At 38.4% G+C, this 14302-nt stretch overlaps 1 protein-coding gene across 2 annotated transcripts; it reads right to left on the bottom strand.

The window, feature by feature from the left end:
* Nucleotides 1-1176: 1176 nt before the first annotated feature.
* Nucleotides 1177-12045, bottom strand: LOC106083850 (uncharacterized). 2 transcript variants are annotated; one of them, XM_013247112.2, is made up of 3 exons: nt 11899-12045; nt 1629-1808; nt 1177-1552 (listed from the first exon to the last, which is right to left on the bottom strand). In XM_013247112.2, the coding sequence occupies exons 1-3, from the start codon at nt 11957-11959 to the stop codon at nt 1335-1337; spliced, it is 459 nt and encodes a 152-aa protein (XP_013102566.1). In that variant the 5' UTR covers nt 11960-12045; the 3' UTR covers nt 1177-1334. The 2 variants fall into 2 exon arrangements, with proteins under 2 accessions (XP_013102566.1, XP_013102567.1); XM_013247113.2 differs by lacking the exon at nt 11899-12045 and adding an exon at nt 11793-11890.
* Nucleotides 12046-14302: the final 2257 nt, after the last annotated feature.

The following is a 14302-nucleotide window of genomic DNA, read 5'->3' as shown; positions in this document are numbered from 1 at the left end:
GAGTAGTTACAAACAGAATGACGAAATTAGTATACCCCCCATCTTATGGTGGAGGGTATAAAAACCGTTTTAACCGATTACCTTGAAATTTTCACAGATTGTATAGGTTGGTCTGGAAGGAAACATAGGCTGTATAATTTTTTGATATCGGGAGGGGGGCGGACACTCCCCTTACCACAAAAGTACTACTCAAAAATAAAAGTAGACCGATAGGGACAATATGGGATTCAATTGAAAGGCATTCACGAGTAGAGCACGAATTTCATAATAAAAGTGGGATCCAAGTACCTGGGGGGCCGCCCCAGCCCCGAAACCCCTTAAGCTGGGTTTATTTGACGATCATGACAATATGGGACTCAAATGAAAGGTTTTTAGGAGTAGATTTGGAATAAGGTCAAAAAATAGGATTAGGCTTTATAATTCATTGATATCAGAAGGGGCGGACCCTCCTCCGTTACCCCAAAAACACCACACAAAATCTAAAGTGGACCGATAAGGACAATATGGGTATCAAATGAAAAGTATGCAGTGGTAAATAACGAATCTGGCATACAAATTCACCCAGAGGGCGCCATCACCCCCCCCCCCCCCCCCCCCAAACTCCTCTAAATATACATATTTGAAGTTCATGTCAATATAGGATTCAAATGAAAAGTATTAGGCAGTGGATTACAAATATGGCACAAAACATAAGGTCCAAGTAATGGGAGGTCGCCCACCCCCAAATACCCACCAATAGGGCATATTAGCCGACCATGGCTATGGACTCAAATGAATGATTCTAGGGAGTAGTAGATTGTGAATATGACATAAAAATTTGCGTTCAATTCCAGGTGGCGCTTTTCCTTCTAAAAATACGTCGAATGGGTTATTTGACCTATTATGACAAACATTGGGCTTTATTTCATTTTTTATTTGGGCTTTATTTCCAAAAGTTTGGAGTTTATTTCATAATTTGATTTGGGGTTTATTTCATTGGAGGTTATTTCAATGTGCCAAAAGTTTTAACCCCCCAGAATTTTTAAAATTTCCTCAAGCCTTTAAGAAATCTGGACTGGCTTCGTAAATGCCTGATAAATTCACAAATAGATATAAATCTCACATAAATCGAATTAACTTCTCTATTCTCGATATCCCCTCTCTTTGTCGGACGTTTTTAGTTGTTAAAATATCTAATTTATGCTAAAAATTTTATTTATCAAAATTTTACTGCTCAATATTTTATTTACAACATTAATATTTCAAAAAACAAAACAACAATTTTATTTACTTTTTTAGATTTTTAGTTTCTCAATATATTCCGCAAGCTATGGTTAAGCTTCTCTCTCTTTGGCCTAAGCCGAAATTTTTCGAACAAGCAGACCCATAACCACTGTGGCTATAAGGGCAAAACCGCTAATGCTGGCACGACCGGCAGGATTACACAGGTCCTTGTCGTTGCACTTGGCGCAGGTACGTTCATATCTACCACTGGTATGGAAATCACGCAATGGCAATTGACAAACGTTTATATTACTATAGACACATCCTTTGTATTCAAATTCACCTTGATCTAGATAGAAAATAAAGACATACAATTTAAATTAAATATATATTTATTGTTATGAATTCAACTTTATTTCACTTACTACTCTTGATGCGTTCTTGCATACATTCAATAAAAGGACTTGTTGTGTTGGGGTTAATTCCAGTGTGATGGAAGTCCAAATAAGCGCGAGTGGTATTGGCCAACCCATTGTTACATTCTACCTTTTTAGGACTTTTGCAGGCTTTCTTGGTGTCACAACTGTAACATCTAATGGCATAAGCTGTAATACAAAATAAAGCAAATGGATGTAGCTTAGTAAGATCGAACTATTAAAAGAGTGCTAAGCTCGGCCGTATCTTATATACCCTCCCCCATGAATCGCATTTGTGAAGATTTTCACCCGGTATCTCCTTATAGGCAAACAAAGGATAATGAATAAGAATTGCTATGCTATTGAAGCTATATTAGATTATGAACCGATGGATGTTGGACTTTATAGTAAATGCCATTGTGCAAAATTTTAAGTCATATGCAAATGCAAATTTTGCCCATGAACATTCCACTAAGTCCGATTCAAATTTAAGTTCAATGATAAGGGGCCTACTTTTTATAGCCGAGTCCGAACGGCGTGCCGCAGTGCGACACCTCTTTTGGAGAGAAGCTTTACATGGCATAGTACCTCACAAATGTTGCCAGCATTAGGAGGGGAAAACCACCGCTGAACATTTTTTCTGATGGTCTCGCCAGGATTCGAACCCAGGTGTTCAACGTCTTAGCCGGACATGCTAACCTCTGCGCTACAGTGGCCTCCATAGTCATATCGGATAAGAATTGCGCCCTCTAGGTGCTCTAAAAGTATAATCAGGAGATGGGTTTATATGGGAGCTGCATCAGGTTATGGACCGACTAAGACCATACTCGTCACGAATGTTAGAAATCATAGAAAAAGTCACTATTCAATCGGATGAGAATTACGCCCTCTAGAGGCTCAAGAAGTATAATCAGGAGATCGGTTTATGCAAATTTGTCCATGAAATTCTGTTAAGGAACAGGAGCAAACTTCCCAATCTGTAAATGAGTATGGTCCGATTCAAATTTAAGCTCAATGATAAGGGGCCTCTTTTATATAGCCGATTCCGAACGGCGTGCCGCAGTGCGACATCTCTTTGTGGAAAAGTTTTTACATGGCTTAGTACCTCACAACCAAATCGGTTAAGAATTACGCCCTCTAGGGGCGAAAGAATTTAAAAAGAGACATCGGTTTACATGGGAGCAAAATCAGTTTATGAATCGATTCAAACAATATATAACACTAATGTTAGAGGTCATAGAAAAAGTCAAAATGAGCAAAATTTCAGCCAAATCGACTTTTTAATTTTTTTGGTAAACATGGACAAACAGCTGTCATAAAAACCAATTTCGGATCTTGACTTCTTGAGCTTCCCACCCGATTGGGCTAAAATTTTTCATGAAGTGTTTTTTCTTGCTTCCAATAACAATTTTTCAATTATGGTTTTAATCGGTTACTAACCTGATATAGATCCGATATAAGCCAATCTCACGATGCTATCCTCTATGACTTTCAACATGAGTGCCAAAGATAGTCTGAATCGGGTCATAACGTCAATATAAACCGATTTTACTACTTAAGCAGCTATAGGGCTTATGGCGAGTAACCGGGTATGAAAGATCGGCTAAATCGGTTCATAACCTGATATAGCTTCCATATAAACCAATGTCCTGATTATGCTTCTTGAGCTCCTTGAGCTTTTAGGTGGAGCAATTCTTAACCGCTTGGGTTAAAATTTTGCACAATGGCATCTACTATGGAATCCAACATCCACGCAAAGCATGGCTCGAATCGGTTCATAACCTGTCTAGCTCCAATAGCATAGCCATTTTCAAACCCACCACCGAAGGATGGGGGAATATTCATTTTGCCATTCCTTTTGCAACACATCGAAATATCCATTTTCGACCTCATCTTCTTCTCTTATGTATTGTATAAAATTCAATTTGTGTTTGTTTATTTGTTTGTATGTTTGTTTGTCGGTTTGTTTGTTTGTTTCGTATAGACTCAAAAACGGCTGAACCCATTACCTTGAAATTTTCACATATTGTGCAGGTTGGTTTGGAAGAAAACATTGGCTATAGAATTTTTTGATATCTGGAAGGTGGCGGACCCTCCCCAGCCCTAAAACCCCTTAAAATAGTTTTATTTGGTTTTCAGGAGTAAATTACGAATAAGGTCAAAAAGTAGGAATAGGCTTTATAATTTATTGATATCGGAAGGGGGCGGACCCTCTACCGTTACCCCAAAAACACCACCCAAAATCTAAAGTGGACCGATAAGGACAATATGGGTATCAAATAACAAGTAGGAGCGTGCCAAGTTAGGCCGGGCCGAATCTTCTATACCCTCCACCATGGATCGCATTGTCGAGTTCTAAGCGCGGTATCTCTTTTTAGGCAAAGAAAGAATATAGAATAAGAACTGCTATGCTATTGGAGCTATATCAAATTGTAGTCCGACTCGGACCATAAATGAATGCTCACCAGTGTAGAAGTCATTGTGCGACATTTCAGTTCATTCGGATAAGAATTGCGCCTTGTAGGGGCTCAAGAAGCAAAATCGGAAGATAGGTTTATATGGGAGCTGTATCAAGCTATTGATCGATTCAGACCATATTAGACACGTATGTTGAAGGACATGAGAGAAGCTGTTGTACAAAATTTCAGCCAAATCGGATGAATTGAATTGAATTGCGCCCTCTAGAGTCAAGATCGCAGATTGGTTTATACGGCAGCTATATCAAGTTCTATACCAATTTACGCCATACTTAGCACAGTTATTGAGTGTCATACTAAAACATCTCATCTCAAAATAACAGCAAAATCGGATGAGAATTGCACGCTTAATTGGCTCAAGAAGTCAAGATCCAAAATCGGTTTATATGACAGCTTTACCAGATTATGAACCTATTAAAATCATGCTTAGCACAGTTGTTGGAAGTGATATCAAAACACTACGTGAAAAATTTCAGTTAAATCGTACGAGAATTGCGCCCTCTAGAGGCTCAAGAAGTCAAGACCCAAGATCGGTTTATATTGGGTTGCCCAAAAATTATTTGCGGATTTTTCATATAGTCGGCGTTGACAAATTTTTTCACAGCTTGTGACTTTGTAATTGCATTCATTCTTCTGTCAGTTATCAGCTTGACTTTCAGCTTGCTTTAGAAAAAAAGTGTAAAAAAGTATATTTGATTAAAGTTCATTCTAAGTTTTATTAAAAATTCATTTACTTTCTTTTAAAAACTCCGCAACTCCTTTTTGGGTAACCCAATATGACAGTTATATCAAAACATGGATCGATTTAAACCATACTTTGCGCAATTGTTGAAAGCAATACCAAAACACCACGTGCAAATTTCAGTCAAATCGAAGGAGAATTGCGCCCTCTAGAGGCTCAAGAAGTCAAGACCCAAAATCGGTTTATATGGCAGCTATATCAAAACATTTACCGATTTGAACCATACTTGGCACAGTTGTTGGATTTCATAACAAAACATGTCGTGAAAAATTTCATTCCAACCGGATAAGAATTGCGAGCTCTAAAAGCTCAAGAGGTCAAGACCCAAGATCGGTTTATATGGCAGCTATATATCAAAACATGGACCGATATTGCCCATTTACAATCCCAACCGACCTACACTAATAAGAAGTATTTGTGCAAAATTTCAAGCGGCTAGCTTTACTCCTTCGGAAGTTAGCGTGCTTTCGACAGACAGACGGACGGGCGGACATGGTTAGATCGACATAAAATGTCGCGACGATCAAGAATATATACGAAATTAGCATACCCCCATCCTATGGTGGAGGGTATAAAAAACAAGTACAAGCGTGCTAAGTTCGGCCGGGCCGAATCTTACATACCCATGGATCGCATTTGTCGAGTTCTTCTCCCGGCATCTATTCTTACTCAAAAAAGGATATAAGAAAAGATTTGCTGTGCTATTATTATATTATTACATGTTGGAGACCTGTGTAAAATGTCAGCCAATTCGAATAAGAATTGCGCCCTTTGGGGGCTCAAGAAGTAAAATAGAGAGATCGATTTATATGGGAGTTGTATCGAACTATAGACCGATTCAGATCATAATAAACACCTATGTTGATGGTCATGAGAGGATCCGTAGTACATAATTTCAGGCAAATCGGATAATAATTGCGACCTCAAGAAGTCAAGACCCAAGATCGGTTTATATGGCAACTATATCAGGTTATGAACCGATTTGAACCATACTTGGCAAAGTTGTTGGATATCATAACAAAACACGTCGTGCAAAATTTCATTCGAATCGAATAAGAACTGCGCATTCTAGGGGCTCAAGAAGTCAAGACCCAAGATCGGTTTATATGGCAGCTATATCAGGTTATGGACCGATATGAACTGTACTTGGCATAGTTGTTGGACATCATAACAAAACACGTCGTGCAAAATTTCATTTCAATCGGATAAGAATTGCGCACTCTAGAGGCTCAAGAAGTCAAGACCCAAGATCGGTTTATATGGCAGCTACATCAAAACATGGACCGATATGGCCCATTTACAATCCCAACCGACCTACACTAATAAGAAGTATTTGTGCAAAATTTCATGCGGCTAGCTTTACTCCTTCGGAAGTTAGCGTGCTTTCGACAGACAGACGGACGGGCGGACATGGTTAGATCGACATAAAATGTCGCGACGATCAAGAATATATACGAAATTAGCATACCCCCATCCTATGGTGGAGGGTATAAAAAACAAGTACAAGCGTGCTAAGTTCGGCCGGGCCGAATCTTACATACCCATGGATCGCATTTGTCGAGTTCTTCTCCCGGCATCTATTCTTACTCAAAAAAGGATATAAGAAATGATTTGCTGTGCTATTATTATATTATTACATGTTGGAGACCTGTGTAAAATGTCAGCCAATTCGAATAAGAATTGCGCCCTTTGGGGGCTCAAGAAGTAAAATAGAGAGATCGATTTATATGGGAGCTGTATCGAACTATAGACCGATTCAGATCATAATAAACACCTATGTTGATGGTCATGAGAGGATCCGTAGTACATAATTTCAGGCAAATCGGATAATAATTGCGACCTCAAGAAGTCAAGACCCAAGATCGGTTTATATGGCAACTATATCAGGTTATGAACCGATTTGAACCATACTTGGCAAAGTTGTTGGATATCATAACAAAACACGTCGTGCAAAATTTCATTCGAATCGAATAAGAACTGCGCATTCTAGGGGCTCAAGAAGTCAAGACCCAAGATCGGTTTATATGGCAGCTATATCAGGTTATGGACCGATTTGAACTGTACTTGGCATAGTTGTTGGACATCATAACAAAACACGTCGTGCAAAATTTCATTTCAATCGGATAAGAATTGCGCACTCTAGAGGCTCAAGAAGTCAAGACCCAAGATCGGTTTATATGGCAGCTACATCAAAACATGGACCGATATGGCCCATTTACAATCCCAACCGACCTACACTAATAAGAAGTATTTGTGCAAAATTTCATGCGGCTAGCTTTACTCCTTCGGAAGTTAGCGAGCTTTCGACAGACAGACGGACAGACAGACGGACGGACGGACAGACGGACAGACGGACGGACATGGCTAGATCGACATCAAATGTCGCGACGATCACTTTATACTTTAAGGGGTCTCAGACGAATATTTCGAGTAGGTACAAACAGAATGACGAAATTAGTATACCCCCCCTCCTATGGTGGAGGGTATAAAAAAAATATATTGAACAGAAACTTTGTGCAGATTGTTTTTTGTCCATAGATTGGTGAAGTTCAAAGATGAGCTATATCGGACTATATCTGGATATAGCTCCCATATAGACAGATCTGCCGATATAGGGCCTTAGGCCTATAAAAATCACAATTATTATAAGATTTTACTGAAATTTAAGACAGTGAGTTGTGTAAGGCCAGTCGACATTCATCTTCAATTTGACCCAGATCGGTTCAACTTTGGTTATAGCTGCCATATAGACCGATCTAACGATTCAATGTCTTGGGCCTATGAAAGGCGCATTTATTGTTTGATGTCGCCGAAATTTGGGACACTGAGTTTCGTTAGGCCATTCGACATTCTTCCTCAATTTGGCCCATATCGGTTCAGATTTGGATATAGCTGCCATATAGAACGATCCGCCGATTTAAGGTCGTAGGCCCAAAAAAGTCGTATTTATTATCCGATTTGGCCAAAATTTTGAACACTGAGTTTTGTTGGGCCCTTCGACATCATACTTCAATTTGGCCCAGATCGGTTCAGATTAAGATATAGCTGTCATATAGACCGATCTCTCGGGTTAAGGTTTTGAGCTCATCAAAGGCGCCTTAATTTCCGATGGCACCGAAATTTGGGACACTGAGTTGCGTTAGGCCATTCGACATCCTTCTTCAATTTGGCCCAAATTGATCCATATTTGAATATAGCTGTCATATAGACCGATCTCACGATTTAAGGTCTTGAGCCCATAAAAAGCCCACTAAGTGGCGTTAGGCCACTCTACATCCTTCCTTAATTTGGCCCAGACTGGTCCAGATTTGGATATAGCTGCCATATAGACCGATCTCTCAATTTAAGGTCTTGGGCCCATAAAAGGCGCCTTAATTGTCCGATGTCGCCGAAATTTGAGATAGTGAGTTGTGTTAGACCCTTCAACATTCTTCTTCAATTTGGCCCAGTTCGGTTCAAATTCGAATATAGCTGCCGTATAAAACAATCTCCCGGTGACAGGTTTTTGATCTCATAACATGTCGTCTTTTTATGCGATATCAAATAAATTTGTAATTTTGTGGAAAAATTTGGAAAATTGATCATCTTTAAATCAACTTTGCTTATCTTGGCCTCGAATCTTTAAAATTAGAACAACAATTTTTTCCAGCATAGTTTTCCCATTGGGTCTATCCAAATATGGTCGCATCTAAATCTAAAACCTCACTGTTGCACATCTTTGTAAGAGCAATAATATTGAGGATCTTAGAATAACTTACTGTTCCAAACTTAATCAAAATTAAATTAAACAAGTAAGCATGGGCTAAATCGAGCAAAGCCGGCTTTTGATACCCTACACTACATTGGGTATGTAGGCTAAGTCGTAGGAAGTAAAATTTGAAACGGATCTTCAACCAAAATCCGTACATATTGTGGTAGTCATAGACTTTCTATGATGTGCACACTTTTGAGATGATTGGTTTATAAATGCCCTTGCAAAGGGTAGAGATGGGCGATGGGTAAATACCCAAAAGGTATTTACCCATTCGTACCCAAAAGCTGTGTATTTATAATTTGGCAGATATTTTGGGTATATAAACATTTTTCAAAAATTTTTTGATAATTTAGTTTTTTTTTTTGTGTGTAAACCTGAACTTCGATCTCATAAAGTCAGATTTTAGTTATATATAACCGCTATAAAGACCGATCTCCAGTCATGAGGCAATAAATTGGTAATTTTTCATCCGATTTGGATGAAATTCGGCACAGTGAGATCTGGTATTCACTTTCGGCAATTTGGCTCAGGTAGGTCCAGATTTGGATATAGCTGCCCTTAGACCGATCACCTGATCTCTCAGTATATGGAATTGAGACCATAAAAAATCCATTTATAACCCGAATTCGATGAAATTTGGCATCTCCAGTCTTGAGGCAATAAATTGGTAATTTTTCATCCGATTTGGATGAAATTCGGCACAGTGAGATCTGGTAGACCCCTATTCACTTTCGGCAATTTGGCTCAGGTAGGTCCAGATTTGGATATAGCTGCCCTTAGACCGATCACCCGATCTCTCAGTATATGGAATTGAGACCATAAAAAATCCATTTATAACCCAAATTCGATGAAATTTGGCACATCGAGTTCCGGTACCCCTCTAAACCTTTTTATTGAATATCGTCCAGATTGGACCATATTTGCATATAGCTGCCATATAGACCGATCTCCTGATATAGAGTATTGAGCCCATAATAGGAGCATTTTTCATCGGATGAAAAATGACTAATGCCCTTAGACCGATCACCCGATCTCCCGGTATATGGTATTGAGACCATAAAAGATCCATTTATAACCCGAATTCGATGAAATTTGGCAGAGTGAGTTTTGGTAGACCCCTATTCATTCCTGTCACTTGTGGTACAGATCGGACCAGATTTGGATATAGCTGCCATATAGACCGATCTCCCGATATTGTGTAATGAGCCTATAAAAGAAGCATTTTTCATCCCATTTCGATGAAATTTGGCACAGCGAGTTCCGGTACCCCTCTAAACCTTTTTATTGAATAACGTCCAGATCGAACCATATTTGGATAGCTGCCATATAGACCGATCTCGCGAAATAGAGTATTGAACCCATAAAACCAGCATTTTTCATTAGATTTTGATGAAATTTGAAACAGTGAAATGGCACCCCTCTAGATCTGTTTGTTGAATATCGTCCAGATAGGGCCATATAGGGAATGTGGACTAGATACTCTACACAATACTCAATATTGGAAGATGCGTCCATATAGCAGCTTTATCCAAATAACGTCCGATCGGGACGATCGGATGAAAAATGCTCCTTTTATGTTATATACATATATGGCCCGATCTAGATGATCTTCAATAAAAATTTGGCACAGCGATTTCCGGTACCCATCTAAAACTTTTTATTGAAGATCGTCTAGATCGGGCCATATATGTATATAACATAAAAGGAGCATTTTTCATCCGATCGTCCCGATCGGACGTTATTTGGATAAAGCTGCTATATGGACGCATCTTCCAATATTGAGTATTGTGTAGAGTATCTAGTCCACATTCCCTATATGGCACTATCTGGACGATATTCAACAAACAGATCTAGAGGGGTGCCATTTCACTGTTTCAAATTTCATCAAAATCAAATGAAAAATGCTTGTTTTATGGGTTCAATACTCTATTTCGCGAGATCGGTCTATATGGCAGCTATCCAAATTTGGTTCAATCTGGACGATATTCAATAAAAAGGTTTAGAGCGGTACCGGAACTGGCTGTGCCAAATTTCATGAAAAAATGCTTCTTTTATAGGCTCATTACACAATATCGGGAGATCGGTATATATGGCAGCTATATCCAAATCTGGTCCAATCTGTACCACATATGACAGGAATGAATAGAGGTCTACCAGAACTTACTCTGCCAAAGTTCATCGAAATCGAATGAAAACTTACCAATTTCTTGCCTCAAGACTTTAAGTCTGGAGATCGGTCGGCTGTGTATAGCTAAAATACGACTTTATGAGATCAGAAAGTCAGGTTTACATACAAAGGATACGAAATCATCAAAAGTTGTTTAGAAACATTTGTTACACCCAAGATATCAGCAAAATTATAAATACCCAAAAAAGGTATTTATTGGGTATGTACGCAATAAGTACTCAAGCGTTGGGTATTTACCCGGTAGAAATCTAATCTAAATCTTAGAAAGCATTGTAAAAATTTTGAGAAGACCGGTTGATAAATGTGCTTGCAAAGGTTTTAAAAATGATAATCGGGAGACATATATGTATTAAATCTATGACTACATCTGAACCGATTTCTATCAAATTCACCAGTTATGTCAAGAGTCGAAATTTCGTGAGCATCGATTGGTAAATGACGAAATTATTGGCAATCGCTTGAAAATTGCTGTTTGTACTTTGTACACATCATAGACAGATGGACAGACAGACGGACATAGCTGAATTGAAACATGAAGTGATTCTGAGTCGATCGGTGAGCTCATCAATAGGTGTAGCTCTCTTCCTTCTGGGTGTTACAAACAAATGCACAAAGCTATAATACCCTGTACCACAGTAGTGGTGTAGGGTATACACATTATGCACTGAAGTGGAGAAGTGCCAAACAACTCACTCATATTTCATCAAAATAGGATGCAAAATTATTCGTTAATAAACCAAAGAAGTTTAGAAAATCTCACTGTGCTTTATGCAAAAATGGTCCGATTTACCCCGTTTAAAATCTTAACTTTTTTTGTGGAAAGAATATGAGTTGAGAGAAAAATGCAGCACAATTTCTTTAGTTTTAAAGCTATAATACGAAAGACTGAAGGATAGATGTAAAGACATGGCACGGTTCAATCCTCTTAGAATTTTACAACGATTTAAATTATACACAGGTCCTTTATAAAATTACAAAATTTATATATTACCACCGAAATGAAAAAATTTACCCATGACAAGAATGAAACCTCTTATGAAATATTGCTTGCATTCCGTTACACTTATTTTTTTTTTTTTTAATTTTCCTCTTATTCTTATTTCATTAATAACACGTACTGTACGTAACACAACTTAGGGCAATTATGCCAATCACAAATAAAATTTTTGAAGAATTCATTGTAAAATGTGTTCTTTTTTCAAAATTTTACAATTCGCGTTAAAAATTATTCTGTGTTAGAAAACGTTACGATTACCGCTAAACAAAAGCAGGGAAATGACTAAAACTTAGTCGACCATTATATTATATTTTAGTAATATTGCTATATAAGCCAAACCTTTGAGACTTTCATATCTTGCATCAAGTCGAAAGCATTTCAAAGTTATTTTTCTATATTCATAACCAATCAACGGCGATAACACCCATGAAGCGACACAACATCAGTAGAGCTACTGGAAAACAAACACACGGAAACTGCCGTTGCTATATCAATGGGTTATTGACAAATCTTATCTTATCTGGTCGTTCAGTAAAAATATAGTTTATAGATTATTTAAAGTGTTGTTCGATGAACAATTCATGGGCAATCGTTGACAAGTTAGTCATCAGTTGTTGCTTGCAATATGACCTTCACAACAAATTAATCAAAGTTACAAAAATAAGCCTAGTTTGTAATGCAACCACATGGCAGAAAAACTAAATGCAATAAATGTCGACAATATGAAAATCATGTATCAACAAGTGAATAGGCGTTAAGTTCGGCCGGGCCGAAGTTTATATACCCACCACCTTGGTGTTTATGGGGGTAGCTATATCGAAACATAGTCCAATTTTGACCCCGAATATTAAGTGGTCTGATGAGTTCAAGTCATTCTTCAACTTTGTAGAACAAAATATTGGTCTTTTTGGCAGCTATAACCAAATATAGACCGATCTGAACCATATACTACACGGATGTCGAAAATCCTAACATAAGTCACTGTGTCAAATTTCAGAGAAATTGTATGACAAATGCGCCTTTTATTGAGCCTAGACCTAAAATCGAGAGATCGGTCTTAATGGCAGCTATATCCAAATCAAAACCGATCTGCGCCAGATTGCAAAAAGACGTCGAAGGCCCTAACACAACTCACTGTACCAAATTTCGGCGATATCAAACAATAAATGCGCCTTTTATGGGTCCAACACCTAAAATGGAGAGATCGGTCTATATGGCAGCTATATCCAAATCTGGACCGATCTGAGCAAAATTGCAGAAAGACGTCGAGAAACCTGAATCTACTCACTGTCTCAAATTTCGGCGAAATCGGACAATAAATATGCCTTTTACGGGCCCAAGACCATGAATTGAGAGTTCGGTCTATATAGCAGTTATATCCAAATCTGGACCGATGGGGGCCAAATTGCAGAAATATGTCGAAAGGCCTAACACAACTCACTGTCCTAAATTTCGGCAAAATCTATTAATAAATGCCCTTTTTATAGGCCCAAATCCATAAATCAAGAGATCGGTTTATATGGCAACTATTTCCAAATCTGAACCGATTTGTGCCAAATTGCAGAGGGATATCTGACACAACCCACTGTCTCAAATTTCCACGAAATCGGGCAATTTGTGCGCCTTTTATGAGTCCAAAGCCATAAATCGAGAGATCGGTCTATATGGCAGCTATATCCCAATTTGAACCGATCTGAGATTGCAGAAAGATGTCGAAGAGTCTAACACATCTCACCGTCCCAAATTTTGGCGCAATCGGACAATAAATGCGATTTTTATGGGCCCAAAACTATAAATCAAGAGATCGGTCCAAATGGCAGCTAGTTCCAAATCTGAACTGATCTGCGTCAAATTGCGGAGGGATATCGAAGAGCCTTACAGAACCCACTGTCTCAAATTTCGTCGAAATCGGGCAATTAGTGCGCCTTTTATGGGTCCAAAACCATAAATCGGGAGATCAGTCTATATGGCAGCTATATCCAATCTAGACCGATCTAGACCAAATTCCAAAAATATGTCAAGGGGCCTAACACAACTTACTGTCCCAAGTTTTGGCAAAATTGGGCAATATATGCTACTTTTATGGGTCCAAGACCTTAAATCGAGAGATCGGTCTATATCGCAGCTATATCTAAAACTGGACCGATCTGGACCAAATTGAAATGGGATATCGACTGGCATAACACAACTCACTGTCCTCAATTTTAGCAAAATCGGTCAATAAATGTGGCTTTTATGGACCTAAGACACTAAATCGGCGGATCGGTCTATATAGGAGCTATATCAAGATATATTCCGATATGGCCCATCTTCGAACTTAATCTGCTTATGGACAAAAAATGAATCTATGCAAAGTTTCAACTCAATATCGTTTTTCTCCCGAGCATCTTTCTTCATCTTCAGAAATATTTTCATAACTTCGAGTTCATTCTTCAACTTTATATTGTCTTTTTCTATTGCGCTAATCTTTTTTTATACCCTCCACCATATGAGGGGGTATACTAATTTCGTCATTCTGTTTGTAA

This window comes from Stomoxys calcitrans, chromosome 4 (assembly GCF_963082655.1).
Source record: "Stomoxys calcitrans chromosome 4, idStoCalc2.1, whole genome shotgun sequence".
Lineage (NCBI taxonomy): Eukaryota > Metazoa > Arthropoda > Insecta > Diptera > Muscidae > Stomoxys > Stomoxys calcitrans.
The sequence above is the reverse complement of the archived record's forward strand: the minus strand, read 5'-3'. Positions and strand labels throughout refer to the sequence as shown.